The 20,730-nt window shown below is 38.3% G+C and overlaps 1 protein-coding gene and 1 non-coding gene across 3 annotated transcripts in view; both read right to left on the reverse strand.

Annotated features, from left to right (window-relative positions):
* The window catches only part of IPO7 (importin 7), a 59,121-nt gene that overhangs the window by 12,826 nt on the left and 25,565 nt on the right, over nucleotides 1-20,730 (reverse strand). For both annotated transcript variants that reach the window (XM_007421127.4, XM_007421126.4), the window contains exons 10-20: nucleotides 20,500-20,599; nucleotides 19,044-19,120; nucleotides 18,208-18,324; nucleotides 16,722-16,811; nucleotides 12,246-12,411; nucleotides 9,509-9,669; nucleotides 8,751-8,879; nucleotides 3,485-3,551; nucleotides 3,265-3,390; nucleotides 3,016-3,113; nucleotides 544-639 (exon numbers count right to left, since the gene is read on the reverse strand). In XM_007421127.4, the coding sequence (XP_007421189.1) occupies nucleotides 544-639; nucleotides 3,016-3,113; nucleotides 3,265-3,390; nucleotides 3,485-3,551; nucleotides 8,751-8,879; nucleotides 9,509-9,669; nucleotides 12,246-12,411; nucleotides 16,722-16,811; nucleotides 18,208-18,324; nucleotides 19,044-19,120; nucleotides 20,500-20,599 (1,227 nt within the window). The remainder of the gene's footprint in view (nucleotides 1-543; nucleotides 640-3,015; nucleotides 3,114-3,264; nucleotides 3,391-3,484; nucleotides 3,552-8,750; nucleotides 8,880-9,508; nucleotides 9,670-12,245; nucleotides 12,412-16,721; nucleotides 16,812-18,207; nucleotides 18,325-19,043; nucleotides 19,121-20,499; nucleotides 20,600-20,730) is intronic.
* On the reverse strand, nucleotides 2,708-2,888 carry LOC112541233 (small nucleolar RNA SNORA23). The gene has a single exon (XR_003085265.1). It is a non-coding gene; the product is annotated as a small nucleolar RNA SNORA23 (small nucleolar RNA).

Raw genomic sequence — 20,730 nt, forward strand, 5'->3', positions numbered from 1 at the left:
GCAGGAAGGACCAACGAAACATACAGCCATAGAAGGTTCTGTATTTTGTAGTAGCAATATTCGTAACTCTTGATGGCAGCCCTACTGACAATGCAGCTATAATATGCAATATTTGGGAACAGCAAATAAATAAAGATCAACAGTGCAATCTATGGCATCAAAATTTTTAATGGTTATCGGCAGCATACTTATAAAAAAGCTATACACCTATGAGCACTCCAGATGTGCTTAAAAAATGTTAACCTGTAGTTTCTTCAAATTCACGTATCTATTACACCTGAGATGTTTCAGCTTTTGTATTCCGTCTTGATGGAACAGCCTTTTTAAAAAAAATTATTTCCTTTTTGATTTATACACAAAACTTGATGCTTTCTTTGGAAATAAGCAGAAAGAAAAGCAAAGCCTCAGAAACTTACAATATTGCTATCTTTATAGGACATATTTATTTTAACACTGCTTTTTTACATGTGGATGGTAAGTAACTGACCACCTCCACAGTGTAGCTTCTTTCAGAGATTTCTGAAGACACATTATTTAACTTACCTGATCAATGCCACGGCCTTTACATTGCAAAATGATAACTTCTAACAGCTTTGCTGCATGACATTCTGCATCTTCTCCTGCCACACCTGTAAGGACCTAGGAAATACATGGCCTATTAATTTTGGTACTCAATGTTTTTCATTTTCTGTAAATAAATTCAGCTATGTAAGAAATGTTCAGTCATCTCTGGGTTTCATCAATATATATGAATGAGTAAATCTTTTTACATATCTATATGAAAAAAATTACTTTTTCAAAAAACTAATAGAATATTATTTCACATCTACCAAGATTAATTCCAGTTATGAATCCACAAATACAAACCAGTAAAAGATCTGAATTTGACTTGCCATTTTAACAGATATAGAGTAAAATCCAATGTTATATAAACTGACTTTTTCTTCTGCTCCCCCACAGTCTTTCAGTTTGATCAGGAGGGTCCTCTACCTCCACAATAAATTATGAGGCCATGTGGGGTCTGCAGAGGGGGAGATGTGCACAAATTCTCCAATCCCGTTATACTGACAGAAGCAGTTCCATCAGTTCAAAGAATTTATTATCCTCAGATACCTCAACAAAATTAAAGCAGAACACTTTCTCTCTTTAACACAATCTCAGAGCTTGAAAAGAAACAAATCTCATCCTGCATTGATGAACTACAGTTGGTGCTTAAAAATTTGTGAACCCTTTTGAATTTTCAATATGTCTGCATAAATATGACCTAAAATATGATCTGTTCTCCACATAAATCGTAAAGTTATATAAAGAGAACCCCATTGAGTCAAAAACATACTTGTTCATTTATTTGTTGAGGAAAATGATCCAAACCTACATATTTGTGTGGGGCAAAAATATGTGAACCCATAGGATTATCAGTTCATTTGAAGGGGAAATTAAGCGTCAAGTGTTTCAATCAATGGAATGATAATCAAGTATGAGTATGGGAGGGCCTGCCTTGTTTAAAGGACAGGATTCTGGGTATTCACTATAAAAATCTGATCTTTACAACACAGGTATGTGGAAGTATGCCATGGCTCAAATAAAGAACATTCCTGATGACCACTCACCAGGCTGGAAAAGGTCACAAAACTATTTTCAAAGAGCTTGGACTCCACCACTGTCAGGCAGATCGCAAACAAATTGAGGCAATTCAACACCATTGTTACCCTCCCCAGGAGTGGTAGAGCCACCAAGGTCATGTGTTCATGAAACCACCATCAAGAGAACACTGAACAACAATAGTATGCATGACATGTTTGCAAGGAGAAAGTCACTACTCTCCAAAAAGAACATTGCTGCCTATGTAGAGTTTACAAAAGACCACATAGATAAGCCAGAAGGCTATTGGAAGAATGTTCCAGAGATAGATAAGACCAAAATAGAACTTTTTGGCTTCAATAAAAAGTGTTATGTTTGGTGAAAGGCAAACACTGCATTCCAGCATAAGAACTTTATCCCATCTGTGAAACATGATGGTGGCAATATCATGGTTTGGGCCTTCTTTGCTGCCTCTGGACCAGGACTGCTTGCCATAAAAAATGGAACTATGAATTCTGAATTGTACCAGCAAATTCTACAGGAAAATGTCAGGGTTATCTGTCCGTGAACTGAAGCTCAAGAGAAAACGGGTCATGCAGCAAGACAAATATGTTTTAGGTCATATTTATGTAGAAACACTGATATTCAAAAGGGTTCACAAACGTTTAAGCACTACTGTACTATTTATGTATAAAGATTTCTTTCCAAATCCAGATGCATATACTACATATACTGAAGGGAATGGGGAAGGCAGAAGGGAAAAATCAATCTATCATGCTGGAATTTGGCTCCAGACTGAAAATTGTTCCATACAGAAACAGATTCTGTGTAAGAAATCTACAATCAAAATGTAAGAGAGATTGTTCATTTTAATACCAATGATCACCAAAAGAAACAAAAGCCAATATATACATGAGAACTCAGATTTAATCTTGTTTAAAACAAAGGAACTGCCCACCAGACTTTGGAAAACCCAACTTTCCAAAAGAGATTCCTAACATTTAGTTCTGCTAGTGTTATTGACACCAAAACTCAAGTTACCATTCAAGCAAATATAACCCATGCAGCAGTTAACAAAATACTAACAATGGCGCCAAATTTCAAAATTCTACTTCACTTTGCATCTTTATGTTTGAGAGTTTGGAGGCTGGTCAATGATAAACTTGTCTTTCGACATCACTAGACCAGTACTATGATCTCAGGTTACTCTTTGGCTGCAGATTGTATGTGAGCAATATAGTCTATGTGCAGAACGCAAATGGACTAAATCACTAGACATAGATAATATACTATGCACATGTGGTTGCAGCCATTTAAATCTACTTTGAAGGAGGAATTAAAATCAAAACACACATAATTTTCATATGGCAACTGTTTTCTAGTTTTAAAAAGGCATGCAAAATTATTTTGAGGAGGATGCAACGGGTTACCTACCTTTTTACACATACTGTAGATCATTTCTAAGTATTTTGTATCAGACAGGAGCGTGTCTGTATCAACAGTCACATAATTATGCAACAGTGGCATCATATCTGTATTTAGAAAGAATACTACAAATGTTACATATATTCTCACCTCTTAATATTAATGAAAATGAAAAATTATGGTGTGCATTAGCATTTCAGTTTACGTCATATAATCTTCCCTTTGTAAAATGAGCTCCACAAGGCATAAGATATTCACCTGTAAAGTAATCAAAACCATCCTGCTGAAATACTTCAAAGACCAGAGGCAGAAGCTGCCACATCTGTGCAGAGACCTGTTGACAGGTCAGACTGTGAGCCAAGGAGAAGATTTCTTCATAGAATTCTGGAACAGATCAAAGTATCATTAAGTGTGACTTGATCAAATTAGTAGTGCTCTTTAATATGTTTATAATATTCGATACAACTGAAACAATTACCTAAAACATGCTGTTGTAAAACTGTTCCAATTACTTGTAAACAGATACCTTCTAACTGCTGAGTAATCTGAAACAGAATGTTTAAACGTAAGACAAAATATGTATGAAATTGCTTACTTTAAAATGGAAAATCCAATTTTGAAATTCAAATAGTACGTAGGACATGATCCAAACTCACTCCTTCCCCCTTCGTTACATGGCACCTATACATTTTTTCATCTTTTCAGAATGTCATTTTTAGTTTGTCTTGTCTTTCTAGTGTTTATTTTTTTCCCGTCTAGCTGCAGAGTTTGTCAGAAACTATTTTATTTCTCAAAAAAAATTAGCCCACTTTTCATTAATCCAAAAGCAAGATACAATAAAATAAAACAATAAAAGCAATAAAATTACAAAGCAAAAACTTAAGACTGTGCCATAACAGCATTACATTAAACAACACAACTAGCAAGTTCAGGACGATCTGTTTTTATGTATTAAAACAGAAGGAAGACCTAATACATTTTAAGTTATAATGAAATGAAAAAGCTTTTAGTAAATGGTTGCAAGGAATTATGAACATCAACTTATTATCTAGCTATTGCCTTTGTAACAGGATACATAGCTATGAAGCTGCTGATTGTCACTGCAATAAGGTGCAATAAAATTTAATACTGGGTGTCCCCCCATTTGATCCTAGTCAACATGACCTACAATCAAGTCAGAACGCATTCTACAGGTAGTCCTTGACTTACGAACACAATTGGGACCAGAATTTCCATTGCTAAGTGATGCCGTCATAAAGCATGTCATGTGACCACATCACTTAGGGACGGCAATCCCAGCACTCCCCATTGACGTTAGATGAATTTAACTGGTTGTCAGCTAAGGACCTACCCCAGGCCAAGCCTTTCTGGGTTTGGCCCCTCCCAGCCCTGAGCCTTGGTTCTTCCAAGGTAAGGGACTACTGTGATGGAATGTATCTATGAGGAGGAGAGTGATGTGGGAGATAAAGGCTATTGGGAAGGAGGGGGTGCATTCCAGGAGAGAGGAGGTGGCAAGAGGCAGCTGAGTCTGCAACAGGAGTATGAGAAGCGAAAGAGGTTCAGGATAGCCACTCCCTAGAATCTCACAGGGTATATCCACTAGTTATTGTAGTATAGATTTAGTTTGGCAAGATTCTGTCTATAAGGTGTAAGCTAATAAACGAACTGGACTGGACTGTTTCATCGTTGTTCTTGGGCTGGGCCTGACAACTGCCTCCCCTTCAACTCCCCCCAATTGCCTATTTTTTCTTTAGACAGTTTATCCCGCCTTTATTATTTTTATAAATAGCTCAAGGCAGCGAACACATCTAATACTCCTTCCTCCTATTTTCCCTGCAACAACAACCCCGTGAGGTGAGTTGGGCTGAGAGTGACTGGCCCAAGGTCACCCAGCTGGCTTTCATGCCTAAGGCAGGACTAGAACTCAGTCTCCTGCTTTCTAGCCTACAGCCTTAACCACTGGACAAAACTGGCACTCCCTGTCTGCCCCATTTCTGCCCTTTTAGCTGCCCTGCACCTGGCCTTGCAGGGCGGCAAGCAGCCCCAGAACTGCGTTGATCTGCGGCTGCTTGCCATGCTGTGGCTCAGGGCTTCTTGGCACACTGCAACTCTGGGACTGCAAGAAGCCCGAGCTGTAGCACAGTGCAAAGCCCAGACTCAGTCCAGCAGTGTGGCACAAAGGGACTTCTTGGCATCCCTTGGCTCTGGGGCTGCAAGAAGCCCCTGGGCCGCAGTGCAGTGCAAAGCCCTTCGCAGTGCAAAGCCCAGTCCCAGCAGCTGTCGCCACCCTGCACTCCAATGCCCCTGCCACCCTGCACTCTACCGCCTCAGCTGACCTTCACCATCTTCTTGCTCCCACTGCTGACGAGTCATGTCCAGCCTGGCCCTTCACTAGGCAGCTGCTTGCCACACGAGGCCATCTTCCCCAGGTCTCGTGAGGAAACTGCTGTGCACAACCTGGGGAAGAAAGCCTCGTATGGTCAACAACTGCCTTGCAAATGGCCAGGCTGGGCATGCTTGGTCAGCAGCAGCAGCAGCAGCAGCAGCAGCAGCAGCAGCAAGATGGTGAAGGTCAGCTAGGGCAGCAGAGTGCAGGGGGCCAAAAGGGCATAGATGGGGGGGGAGTTGAAGCACCCCTGTGGTCGTAAGCGAAGGCAGATTGCCAAGCGCCCAAATTTTGATCATGTGACAGTGGGGGTGCTGTAACGGCTGTAACTTCAGGGACCATCTTAAATCCCTTCATTCAGTGCCACCGTAACTTCGAACAGTCACTGAAGGAATGGTTGTAAGTTGAGGAGGACCTGTACCTGTTAACAGTTCAGCCACAGTATGTAATGAAAACCACAGGATTTTCATTTGAATTTTGTAAAACACTGAGAAGTTTCTATTTAAGTAACATTTTGATTAATATGCTATTGAAATCTGAATTATTATTGGCCATTTGATTTCTTTAATATATGTTTATGCATTTTGTTTACAGCTGAGCTGTTCTTAAGAATTAGAATAGCTGGAGTAAAATTTCACTCCAATCCATTGATCTTTAAAGTCCATTAATGACAGTTGTATTCACACTTGCTGAAATGTATATTTTATAGCTATATTATCACATAGGGCTAAAATGTTTTGGGACCACAAAGCTCCCCTAATCTCCTTGTAAAGAACTCCCCTTTTTAAAATGAAAAGATTTAAAAAGTCATTATGGAATAGGAATTCAGCAGGAAAGTTTTGACTCTTCTGCATTTTATACTGCATTTAATGCATAATTAAATATCTTAAATTCTGTCCTAGTGTCTGGAGGCTGTGTGGATTTAGGTGGGGAAGAACATGCTTAGGCTCAATCCTGACAAGACAGAGCAGCTGTGGTTCTGAAGATCTCCCATCTTTGGTCTTCAATGGAGTTTGTACTTCCCCATTCAAGACTGGTGCACAATCTGGATAGGCCATCTTGGACTCACAGTTCCTGTTAGAAGAGCAGGTGGCAGCTGCGACCAAGAAGACCTTAGAACAAACATGCCAGCTGCACCTTTACTTAGACACAACGCCCTTCAGACAGTTACTCACATCTTAATCACCTCACAAATGGATAAGGGTAACACAGTTTACAAGGAGCTGCCCTTAAAAAGCACTTGGAAGCTACAGTTGGTCCAAATGCAGTAGCACAAGCAGTGATGGGCATGCCTTGTTATGCCTAAGTGACCCCACTGCTCTACGAGCTGCACTGGTTAGATTGGCTTTTGGGTGCAATTCAAGGTGCTGTTTATCACTTATAAAGCCCTTCATGGCATAGATCCTGGCTATCTGAGAGACCACCTGTCTCTGATTGTTTCTGCCTGTCTAGTCACATAGATCAAGCAGAGTCATTTTGTGGAACTCAGGAAGTGTGTCTTCTCTGACATGGTACATGCCCTCTGGAATGAGAATCCCCCAGAGCGCCAAATCGCTGCCACTCTGATGATGTTCCAAAAGGTATTAAAGACCTGGTATTTCTCCCAGGCTTTGGGGCTATTCCAGAAAGCTGAGACCCTGCTGGATGGCATCCCCCCCACTTTTTGGTTAAGTGTTGTTTTTGGGGCCACTCAAGATCTGTTTTTGTCCTTTGTAATTTTTTTAAGAACTTTTTAGTTGTAAGCTACGCAGAATCGTTGGGAGTCAGGCAACCTATAACTTGTATAAGTAAATAAAAATAAATATAATCAGTTGCTGAACTGAGTCAAATAATATGCAACCTTTAAAAAAAATGCTCCTCTAAGAAAGGGAGGCAATGTGGCACTTGAGACTTTGAGGGACATTCTCAGCAATCTTATTCCTACCTTAACCAATGTTCAGTTCAAGAGGGCCCTGGATAAAAGAATGTTTCCTCTTATAGACCAGTAACTATTTCAAAGAACATGCCATGAAGCATAATAATCAATAGATAATTCTTGCAGTTCACAAAAATTCATGTAATACCTTCCCCTCTCAAAAAAACCCAGAAAGATGCTATTTAGTTATTTAATTTCATAAATAATATAGTCAAAGCAAGTAAGTTTGCAAACAGATCCAAATAAATCAATAAGAACTCAAGCCAACTATGAAGAGCTCCCATAAGATCAATCCAAAGTGGGTAAATAGATAACTAATTAAAAAGGGATTTGTATAGCTTATGCATGTTATGAATTAATGCACCCAATTCATTGTAGCTTCATACAAATTTATGAATAGCATTTTGCTGTATTTTTATTTTATCTATACAATTAACAGCAGTGAATTGGTTCCATTCAATGGTATAATGATATATTATAAATATAATGAATAAATAAAACACATAAATAACATGGATTAGGCTAAATGTCTATCTAGCCCAGCATCCTGCTTCTTACAGGTTAACTAATTAACTATGGTTAACTAAATATCTCTAGGAAGCTTGCAAATAGGACATGGAAGACAATAGTAAAGTTACCTCTGAATATCCTGCAAACTGATCACACCATAGTTCTGAGAATTCAAAGACTGATCAATCAGTGGCTAATAACTATGATAGATAAATGTGTTATTCGGTGCAAAAGGAGGATACCTCTGAATATCAGATGCCATTGCATATAACAGCAGAAGGCTACTGCCTTCATAGTTAGCTTGGAGGATACCTAGAAACACAGATAGGCTATCATGGAAGAAAGAACACTAGACGAATCAGTTCTGATCCAGCAAGAACGTATAGATATTTGTATCAATTCTCAGTGGTTGATGAATAATGTTTTATTATTTATTTAATATATGTTTGTACTCCTTCCTAATTTAAAGAATTTTGAAGACATAAAAAACAACACATTAAAGTAATACACAATAATGTTTACTAAGAAAGACCAAAGCATATTCTTTAAAAAATATGGGGAGGGGGAAAGTATTTTCTTTCAACATTCATACTGGGAAGGCCTGGTTAAATCAGCAGGTTTTAAACAGGTGCCTAAAAGATGTTAGGGTAGAGCACTCTAGAGCATGGGTACTATCATACAGAAGGCTCCCCTAAAAGTAGCCACCAGATGGTATTCAGCCGCTTTCTATACAAGTAGCAGTTTTACTTATATTGGAAATTACACCATTATCTGAAAACCTCTTTTCATTTCATCACAACTAGATGCAGAATCATATGTAAAAATGCACAAATCAGATTTTTGTCTTACTGGTTTATGCTGCTGCTTAATTGTCCAAAAAGTAATTAAATCGGGGGGGTAAATACAATTGCAAATAACAACAAAAATCCTTACCTCTTTGTGATCTTCAACTACACTAAGAAGTGTATCAATAGTATTCAAAATACCCATAGCTGTTACTGCTTTATCATCACTGCCTTCTTCATCTGGTCCTGTCTGAATCACCTGGTTAAAAGTCATTGCCTAAAAACACACAAAAAAATCTCAACTAAAAGAGGCAGTTAGAAAGTTTGAGAAACAGACAGTAAAGAACCAGGGGGGTAAAGAAATCTGACTGTGTTTCCAAGACTGTATGCATATTTACATTATAACTAAAGATGCATGTGTGGGTGGGGCAAGCAGTAATCAAGAGAATTTGGACTTTGTTTTCTTATGGATCAAAAGGTTGGTATGGGTTTGTGTTTGTGGCTGATCAGAAGTTATCAAAGTAGCATGTCTTTGCAAACCATTCAAAACAGGCACTTAACAGAGCACTGCCATTAGCAAAGCACCTATCCTTCTTCCCCAAGCTAAGTGATCTCAAATGAAAGCAGAAAATTGAATTCACATCTTATTTTTTAGTATTTAAAACAAGGATATTTGTTACTTTTGTTATCCCTGTTGCTAGATTCATATGCTGCACTTAGCCACAAACAAAACACAATATGGTTTACCAGAATGTAAATGTACCTATTATCCCTTGGTAGCAGTGTAAGCAGGCCAAAATGTAGCTAACAACCTACATGAACATAGTACACAAATATTTAAGAAACATCTGGAGTAAAATACAAGCAATGGGAACACTAAAAAAAAACTACTGGGACCAGACTTACCAAATGCTGAGTCATCTCAACTGCTATAGGAGTAACTTCTTCACTATATTCACAAATCATTTTTTGAATTACATTGGTAAGATCGTCATTCTCAGTTTCTCTAATTATGTGAAGAAGAGCCTGCATTACCGGTCTAATGAATGGTGTTATATATTCTTTAGCTGCAAAGCAAGCAAGAATAGCCATCACTTTTTTAGAATTAATAATAAAACTGAATGACTTAAGCATTTATATTTCTTTTTAAAATCATGCTCTGAAAAAGGCCCTTTCAAGTATTATTTAATTAATTTGTCTGGCTGGCTTTATTTTGAATATGATAGACCATATTTTATTAACATATAATCAGCAAAATTCCCATGCTTCCCCATGCCCCTTCCTGAATGTTTGTGCTTATTTCTCCCTTATATGGAAAGAGGATGCACAATCTTGGATCATTCTCCCTTCTCAGTCTGCACTTATGGGTCTGTTTTTCTAAACACTCCCCTTTCCTAGCAGTAAGATGCTCCAGCCCCCAACGATAGTGTTCAAGAGCCTCCAGCAGACTAAATGAGAGGTCACAAACTTATACCCTTCCAGATCATTTTGTGCAGCATACACTTCAGTCACATTCAGCAGAAGAATGATAGCTAACAGGAGGCACCATCTTCTGATCTTCCCATAGACTGACAAGAAAGTGGACTTCATGGGTCTAATCTAGAACTTCTGGCTACACTCCTAGCTCTGCACTGAAGTGGTCTCACAATAAGGGCTAGGGCCTGTCAGCTTTCTGTTTCAGTATGGAGTCATGTTTCTGACCCTAAACCTGCAGTTTTAGGAATGCAGTAGTGGCAACAGGCTGCCCTGGTGGTGATGGCATGTTGATGCAGGGCTAAGAGTGCAACTGCCCCTCAGTTTGTTCTGCCTGGGCAACCAGCCATGTTTCTTGCTGGAGCGAGGAGGAGGTGCCACAGTGCCAGGCAAAGCAAGTTCCAGCCCTGGCCCTAAGTATGGAAGGCAGTGGCAGGATCTATGATTCCAGTGCTGTACAGACCACCAGCTTGGTAGACGGGAGGTGAGGCTATTGAGGGCTCCTCTCCATTCAACAGCTATTCACCATACACTTGGCTCCAATGGCAATAGAAATCCCTATTTCTAGGGGATATTCACTACATAGCCATCACCATAGCTGCTCAGCTTCATTATTGCACATGCATATCACATTCCCCCTCACATCTTGTGGGAGAACAAGCAAGTTCCACCAGTATTGTGCCTTCGGTAGGTGCTCAGCTAAGTTTAGCACTATTATTCAGAAAGACAGAGGCTGCCTCCTTGTGCAACTTGTAATTAATTAGACAGCACTAGCAACAGCACTTAAAATATACAGAAACAGACCACATTCTCATTTTGATGTGTTTCACAAGAGTTCACAGACTCTTATCAATATATAAAAAATACTTCACTTACACCCCTTGGGTTAATAATTAGGCCTGATATAGCCTTCATGATGATTTCATTTTGAAACTCCTGGAATAAATTGCACTTACTTTTTCCCAATGATTTCCCCCCACCCTTCTCCATATAAGCCTCTAAAAAAAAAAAAAAGATAACAGAAAAAACTAGCTAATTAAGCAGATCCAAAGAATTCTGTGACAGGCTTCATTGCACTTGCATGAATGTCCACACAGCAGTTGATGATGGTATCTATAATATATGATTTTATATTTATTCACATTTTGCAAACTACAAGAAACATTTGTGGAAAAAATCTAAGTAGGAACTGAAGCGAGACGCCCATGTGACTGCTTCGTTCAACAATCGCAATCCGGGCACTCCCGGTTGCGGTCGTTAAATGATTTCCCAGGTCATAGAGAGCAAAAGGGCTGCCTGCCAGATGGTTTCAGCTCTGCCTAGAGCTGAAATCCTCCTGGCAGGCAGCCCTTTCACTCTCACATGCTCCTAAAGCCTGCCAAAGGGTTTGCCCTCCCCTCCATGGACAGAGGGGAAATCCTTCTTGGGGCTGGAGGAATGGAGCTCCAATCTTCAGGGTCTGAGCTCTGTTCCTTCACACTGTTGAAACCTCTCAGTGGTGTGAAGGAACGGAGCTCAAATCCTGAAGATTGGAGCTCCATTCCTACCCACCACTGAGAAGGGAGGTGAAACCTCTCAGCGGTGGGCAGGTCCAGAGCTCAAATCCTCAAGATTTGAGCTCCATTCCTACCCACCGCTGAGAACTCAAATCCTGAAGTTCCTCAAATCCGCCCCTTCCCGGTGCCAAGGGGGAAGCCAGCAGAGAAGATTGCAAATGGCAATCACATGATCTCAGGGCACTTGGCAAGTGGTTGCAATATAAGCCAGTTGCCAAGTGCCCAAAATGTGGCCATGGGACTGCGGGGGCGGCACAACGTTTTATGATGGCCGGAAGCGCTTTACAGGCTGTAAAGCACCTTTGCCGAGGCCGTCATAACTTTGAATCAGTTAAATGAACAGTTGTTAAGCGAGGATTACCTGAATAATTTTCTTTTAATAATTTATTGTAAAGTGTAGTGACTTGCATTTATATAATAAGACCTCAACAGAGAAATAAATCTGGTGATTAAAATTGATAGCTTCTATATTGCTTTATCACAATTCTGGCTATTCTTCATTTCCTATTTAAATAACTACATGCAGTAACATTTTGAGCACAGAAATTATTTCACATTTGCTTTTATTTCCTGGTTGTAAGCTTCTTTAACAAAGTCAATGCAGGAAAAAGTACCTCTCTCTTGATTACTAATCAAAACTTGCAGTGCAATGGCAGCTTCCACTTTAACAGGCATTTCTCTATCATCAATCAGGCATCTTCTTGTTAACTCCAATGCTGTTTGAAGGTTCTGGTCACTCTTAAACTTAACTTCACAAAAATAATGGAGAACCCAGCAAGCCTGGTGAAGTTGGTAAGCAATTAAACACATTTAACTATTGTCAACATACATATTATTCTACATACATACAATACATACAATTATGAATAATAGTCAAAACTGCAAAAATATAATACTTGAACCGCCTTGGAAAATTTTGTTCATTTCCCTTTCCACAGGCATCTTTGAGAATTTGGAGATTAGTTAATGATAAACTTGTCTTTTGACAGTCAAGATCAGTACTACAATTGCTACCTGTTCTTAGGCTGCAGATTGTACATGAGACATAATGCAGAAATGCAGAATGCAAATGCACCATACTGCTTATCACAGCCACTTTAACTCACTTTTTTTAAAAGTGGGGGGTAGGGTCACATCACCAGCTTTATGATAAGTCACTAAAAAACTCAACAATGTACACTGTGGTAGTATTAACTGAATGAAGTTAACAGTTCTCACTTTTTACAACATTCCATTATTAACCTGATTTTACAGTAGCTAAAAGATTCAGTATGCATCATATATACTAACTTGCTTGATACTCAAATTCCTATTCTACAATCCTTACAGGAGACGAAATTATTTTTCTTTCATATGACATCAAAATGTTTTTTACATCTGCTGTATAAAAACAGCTTACCAAACCTTGTTGCAGAAAAATGTTATTAAAGCTCCTAAAATTAATTATAATAGGAAAACAAAGTTATTTTGAATTTCAGGTCACCTGGACACAGAACAAGCAGACTACTGCTATGTTGAAAGCAGCATCTGCAACTTAAGAATCAATCTTTTATTTATTTGTTTGTTCATTTATTTATTTAGTTAAATATATATCTCATCATTTCTTCAAAAGCTCAAAGCAATATCTCCATTTATCCCCAGAACAACCCCATGAGGCTGAATTGAGAATGAGTGACTGGCCAAAGTTAGCTGGTAAGCTTCCATGGCTGGAATGGACTTGAACCTTCCTCTCCCCAGATCTAGTCCTTAAATATTAAACCATGCTGGCTGCCTATGAGATATTATGGAACTCAGAATTATGACTGTACTTCTGGACCAAGAGGCTTTAGCAAGAGTAAGTTGTGCCCTTATAATCTTGCGCTTAGATTATTGCTATTCACCCTACATCAGGTTGCCTTTGAAGTCAATTTGGAAGTTACAGCTATTACTAAATGCTGTCCACTTGCTGAACAGTCAAAATGCAGGTAGTCCTCAGGTTACAACCATTCATTCAGCGACTGTTCGAAGTTATGACAGCACTGAAAAAATGGACTTACAACCAGTCCTCACACTTACAACCGTTGCAGCGTCCCTGCGGTCATGTTATCAAAATTTGGGTGCTTGGCAACCAGCCCACATTTATAACTGTCACAGCATCCTGTGATCACATTCTCCTGCCCTGTGCAAACTGCTTCCGCTTCAACTCCCCCCAGGCAGTGGTGGCAGAATACAGTGGCCTTTTCATCTTGACCATGCTGTGGAGGGTGGCCAAAAGGGCAGAGATAAGGGGGAGGTAGGTGGGGGGAGTAGAAGTAGAGGCAGTTCACACAGGGCAGGAGAAGTGAGTCGGCCTCTTCTGGCTCAGTGATCCCCTGAAATTGTCCTTTGCCTTGGAAGAACTGAGGCTCAGGGCTGGGAGGGATCAAGCCGGGAATAGTTGGGAGATAGGAGACGTGATCGTCATTTGTGACATTCCCAGCCGGCTTCCAACAAGCAAAGTCAATGGGGAAGCCGGCAGAAGGTCACAAGTTGTGGTCATGGGAGGTCCTCGTCTAATGACTATGCAGTTCTAGCTTAAGGACTGCAACTGGGACTGCTGTTGTTATGCGGTGCAGTCACATGTTTCACTTAATGACCGGTTTGTTTAGTAATGGAAATTCTGGTCCCAATTAGGTTTGTAACCTGAGGACTACCTGTAGCGCCAAAACTGAGCAAGCCAATCACCTTGTTATCTGCAGGACTATCTGCTCCAGATAAATCTGCCCATGTTATATGTTGGGCAGGAGAACATGCCACAGATTCCCTACTTAATGTTCAGTGGGCAGAGCCTGTAAGCAGTTCTTCTTAGGAGCACACAGGCACACACGCAGACATTTACATTCTGGAAAGCTATTTTTTCAGAAAAAACACTTTTCCTTTTTTCAGGGTAGAGAGTGCTACTTAATTGAAGGCAACTGTTTTGGAGAAGGGGGTTGGTATATTAATCTAAAGATCAACAATGTAATATTGCAGGATTTCGTTTGGCTCAGTTGATGGATAGTTTAGATTTAGTTATACTAAATAGCACTGTCAGGGGTGACCTCAAAGGGGAGTTCACATTCTGGCACCCAAACAGGGCCAGTGTGGTGGACTATATTATGATCTCCTGGAACTCTATATGTCATATATCTTATTTTTTTATTGGAACTCGCCCTGATAGTGACCACTTTCCATTAATCTGCTTTTTTGATTCTAAAACAAACCTTGAACCATTAGAAGTGGCCCACGCCCCATTGACATCACAGTGAAGGGACAAGTACAAAATAAATGATCTCAAGATTTTGCTAAAATTATGACTGGAATTCTGACCTCAGAGCTCCTCTGTCAGAGACATACCCAAATTTGTTCATCTGATTCATCTGAACAAGTAATATCATTGTATCAATCAATTATTGTTAATATTCAGGCCCCCCTGACAAGGTGTATAACACCAAAGTACGTTTATGCACATAAAAGATCTAAATCTTGGTATGATAATGACTGCATTAAAGCTAAAAAGGCTCTCTTAAATGCAATAATCTCCTTTCACCAGGAAAATTCTTCAGTTGCTCTAAAGTTACTTAAGACTCAAAAAAAAAATTATAAAGACCTTCTGAAGACAAAGAAACAGCAGGCTATAAGAAAGAATTGGAATAACTTAATCTTAGCAGCAAAGCTGGAGAATTCCACTTGGTTCTGGCATTTAATAAATCAGTTTCTTATGGGACCCCAATTGAACAGGTGGGCACCTATAAATACCTTGGAGAGCAATTCCATGCTCCTCTATTCTGGAATACACATTTCCTTTATCGAGCAAGCGTGGCACAGTGCACTTCATCAGCAATTATAAGATTCTACCACTCAAAAGGAGCCCATTATATCCCTGCAGCATGCAAGGTCTTCCAAGCTAAAGTAATACCTCAGCTCCTCTATGGCTCTCAGATTTGCTCCTTTGCAAACCTCAATAAAATTGAAACTATTCAAAATAAGTATTATGAGAGCCATTTTGATGGTACCAAAAAGTGTTAAAAATGCCATCCTAAGGGTAGAATTAGGTATAGTTTCATTAGATGCCAGAGCATGGTTTCTTCTTCTTACCTTCTGGCTAAAGTTACTACTGTCTCCTATAGGTTTAGCCCCGTTAGTATTTAGGGATCATTTCAAATCATCGTGGCAAAAACAAGCCTTAAGATAGAATTCAATTGCTGGGCTTCTCTATGCAAACTCTGTGCTTATTAGGATTTGATAATGCTAGAACTGCCCTTAAACAACGTATCTGGGACACAGATTTACAAACAAATTTAAGTAAGGTGTTGCACCCCAATATTTGTCAGTTTCTACAAGGGTTTATTCCAGCTTATTTAACATATATTTCACCATAGCTAGAATGGATGCATTGCCCTCAGCAGTCCTTTTTGGACGTTTTAAGGTCATTCCCATGCACCTTCGATTATGTCCATGTGGAGATGGATAGATGTTTTGGCTCAACAGAAACATCAAGCCATATGCTATTATACTGCTCCTTATATAAGGATTCTAAATATATACTCAATATTGAAGAGATTTCCTGGCAGGGAGTGTGACTTCCATCTAATGCTACTCCTTTTGGACAAAGACCCGGAAATATCCTCCCAAGTTGCCCGGTTTTGTGCTACCATCTGTACAATACGCTCCACCATTATTTAGAGTTAAAATTCCACAACACAGTATCTTACTTTGATATATTTTAGCACTGTTATTTTAATTATTAGATTAAATAATATTAATTGTTTTGTTTTATAGATATATATATAAATGTAAGATGGTTGTATTGTATACTTTGATTGTATCTGGCCTTAGGGCTGTAATAAACGTGTGTGTGTATATAGTTCCAAGATGTTGTACACTGTATTTTATGGTAAGATTTTATGATATATATGATCCCTGAATGAGATAGAATACAAATGCATGTAACAAATACATTATCAAAACACTCACCACAATCATCTATTTCCTATCACTTCACATTGTACCTTTTGTAAAAAGAGTAGGTGAAGTTTGTGTTCCTTTACATTCTACAACTCCCAGAAGGCTGGATCCAGCTTTGCACTTACCCTTGCTCTCATGTAGCCCAGCTCACTACTGAACAGAGGAAACACATGATTCTGCAACATGTACTCCATCTGATCTTTGTATATCTTTTTCTGTTGAAACATTTCCCCAAGAAGTAGATCAGTCTTTTTGTTTTATATATGTAACTCAATTCCCAGAAAGTTATTATTTCAATTTCCCCATCCTATTAACATTGCTAGCTAGGCTAAATAGTTGCTAAGATAAAGTTAATAAACTAACTCTGGCAAAAACAGTAAATCCCAGATACAAAAGCTTTACCTGAATTATCAAAATACAGCGAAGACAGTTTAAATAATTCATGTATTATATAGTACCTAAATCTAATCATGCAAGAGTTGTTTTCCCAGTTTCAAGCAGAAATTGGTTACTATGTCTGAAATTAGTTGAAAGCCAAAACTAACTGATTCAATTTAAGAGCTATAGTGCTAATTTATTCTATAAGATATAGAATAATAGTAAATACACAAAGGATACAAATTCAGACCAGATAATATAGTGCATTTAGCACACTAGCACCATTAGTTTATGTGTATTTTACAAGGTCCATTTCATGTGATTAACTCCTTTGAATGAGAAAATATGACCCCATTCATCATGTGGTTATGTTGGGGAAATACAGCTGCTTAATTAGGTACAAGCCTTCCCCTACCATTTTCAGGAAGACAAACTTCTTAGTATTAAGTGTTGGATATATTTTACAGTATAATGGCTAAGCAGCCTGAAGTTATTGTAGCCGTTGTCAATGCTTCTTTCTTCATATCAACTTAGAGGTAGGGGTTTGGTTGTTCTGTTATTGTACTGGGCTTTGGAACACTGAAATACCTAAGTTGCAGTATCTACCTGTCTCCCACTATCACTATATGCTCTGCTCTGTGTAAAGTGAATAAAGAACCCCTTCTCCAAATTCTCTACAAGAATTAGAAAATTTGGGAAGGAGAGAGGATAGTACTGGATGTGGCTTCTTTCATGCTGGGCTTTGGAGAAAGGAAAAATAATATAAACCTCTTGCTTATAACAAGCTTCTTGTCAGTGCGTAGTACAAAACTATATACTCCGCTTATCCACTGAATTACCTCTATATGCCAAGAAGTTCAGAATGGAGTAACATCCAATCATCATCCATTCATTAGTTATATTGAATGCCATGTAGGAGATTCTGTCTGGCTAGGTAATGGTGGATTTCCCTTGAACACAGCCTATACAATTTTGACCTCTAACATCTTAAAATAGGAAAACCCATACAGCTTAGATAAAGTAGCAAAGAGCTCTCACCCATAAATACATAATAATTCAAGGGACCTGACATGCAAATATATTAACAAATAACTAGTAAAAAATAAATGTCGATATAGAATTAGATGCAGCTATCTATTTGTCAAGACAGTACTTACAAAGTTGCTATTATACAGTGAAAACAAGGCAGACAAGTGTTAAGACATGTAAAGGATCAACAAAAATTCCACTTACTTTCAGAAGTATTTCAGCCAAAGAACCAATCATATGCAATGCTCCATCTTTTTTACGAGGATCTGCATTTGGCTCTGTGAGGATCTGGTAACAAAAGCCCATTGTTTTTTGCAGGACCTAGTATAAGGGTTAAGATACATTTTATTAAACTATTTCAATTAATCAAAAGGGTCAGCCAATATTCTAATCTGAATAACTCCTAAAACCTAGGATATTATCTGTCTATGTTTAATTTTTCTAAATACTATGTATGCAAATTGCTTAGATATAATAAAGTCACCAAACCTTTACATTAAATAACATTAAAACTATCTTTGGGAGATTCAGTTAAAGTGAAAAGATACAATATTGATTGTAGGAGCTAATTATTAACTAGAAAAACCTAAAATCTTTAGACACTTTCTGATTTTTTTCAAAACTACAGAAATACTGAATATAGATCTAACCCCATCATGTCTGGAACCAGAACCTGACATCGTAACATAAATGCCAGGGTCACAACAGACCACTGCATCTGACATGTATCAACTGGGACTTCAGTGATAGGGAGATGGCGAAAGGCAATCAGCAAAAGTGAAATCTTTCACTACTGTGCCATATTCTGACAGTAAACTAATGAATGTAAGACAAGCATGCAGACTAGAAACTTTGCTTGTCACACACTGTTTCTATGGAAAGTAGCTGAGTGTGTTACTTGGAAAAGTCCATAATGCTCCCAAGAGATACCTCTTCAAAACCATCTACCAGCAGCTTTCCAAGTAAAATATCCAATGGCCTACATAGGAGATAAAAAAGAACTACTTATTTGGATTTAAAGTAATCTTTATGGAACATACCTCTTTCCTTTTACCACATGCTGTAAACAACAATGTTTGTGCAGCGGTTGTGGGAGAAATGAAGTCTTCAAACACATCTATTAAAAGATAACAATCTACATTATTTGCCTTTTGAAACATACAGGAATTAATGCAAACCAAAAAGTGAATTCAGACAAAGTATTCTGTCCAATCCAACCACTAGAAATTCCCATTCTGAACTTCCATAAAGGATTTTTAACACAAATTTATGGAGAATTTATGTATATAAATCTCTCAAAGCTGCAAAATGGGTAACAAGTTTATGGTTTTAGAAATTGTAATAATCAACATACATCATATTAATATTATTTCAACAACAAAGTCATCTAAAATATATTTATTAAGATCTACCAAGACATATTATATTATTCCATGCTGAAATTTCAGAGATTTATGAAAAAGTTTTTTTTTTTTTAAACCCTCTTCTTGGGTCATGCTGAGAAAGCCACATAAATTATTTTGTTCTCTGGCAAGTCAACATCATTTTAGAAAATTCCAAAAGTCAGTAAGTGCACAGAATAGACCTGAGCTGGAAAAAAAAAAAAATACAAAATTGACCCTGAAGCATTTTATAAACCTAGGGCTTCTGTCCTATGTAGAATTCCATGCAGTAAACTCCACTGAGTACAGTGGGATTCTCTTACATATAACTGGGTCGCTGATGTTATACTTTGGAGAGTTTAAATTCAAGGATTCAGTAATTGTAACAGATGAGCGAAGCATTAGAGAGGGGCCATTTATTCTTTGTATGCAGAAGATCCCAGGTTCAATGCCTGGCATCTCCACCCAAAATGATCAGATGGTGGAAAGGATCCTGGAGAGCAATTGCTAGTGAATGTAAAGCAAGATGGACAGAGTCTGGCACAAAATACCTTTCTGTGTGTATAGCATAAGAATTCCATACAAGAAGCTTCTCAAAGAGCCATGGAAGAGGAGTCACTATTGGCTCTGGACAGAGAGTGAACTGTTACCAACTGAAGCTTGTATAGGAATGGAACCTTATTTAATGAAACAAAGGTCATACAGTACTTGTCCTGTTACATCGTGCATGCCTCATATAATATGCCACAACTAGTTCTGGTAAATCTATATAGTAAGGATAGGCTTTAAAATATTTCTCTAACGTAGCTGACGTTTTCTTTTTACCGTGATGTTGATCTGTTTCATGTATTATGCTAAGCCCTAACTGGTAAAACTGGGATAAAACGTTTGCTAAGTACACCACCATATAATATAAATCATGGTTTAAAAACCACAATCTTGAAGTAATGAGTCATAACCATGGTTTAGAAACCACAATGATTGAATGTATTCATCATACCAATAAATACCAAAAAACCAAACAAGCCATACTAAAAGGTATTGTGATTTGTGAACCTATCACAGTTAAGCTGAGAAAGCTCTCTGCAAATATAGTCAGTTCTGAATTACTTACCAAACTTCATACGTATGTATTCATAAGGATCTTCCTGCCACAGCTCTTCATCAGCATCTGTATAGCACATCAATGGGAAGATAACATCTTGGATAATTCCCTGCAAATAAGAAATATTTGTTTTTATAGGCTGCTCTAAACATTTTTTTAAAAAAGGGGGAGAGAGAAGCTTCCAATATCAAACCAATTTAGAAATGTCAATAATAAAATCAAATTAATAAAAATGCCACT

The sequence above is a fragment of the Python bivittatus genome, unplaced genomic scaffold (genome assembly GCF_059951505.1).
Source record: "Python bivittatus isolate LINGU-HERP-01145 unplaced genomic scaffold, Pbiv_v1 ctg000480_np1212, whole genome shotgun sequence".
In the NCBI taxonomy this organism is placed as follows: domain Eukaryota; kingdom Metazoa; phylum Chordata; class Lepidosauria; order Squamata; family Pythonidae; genus Python; species Python bivittatus.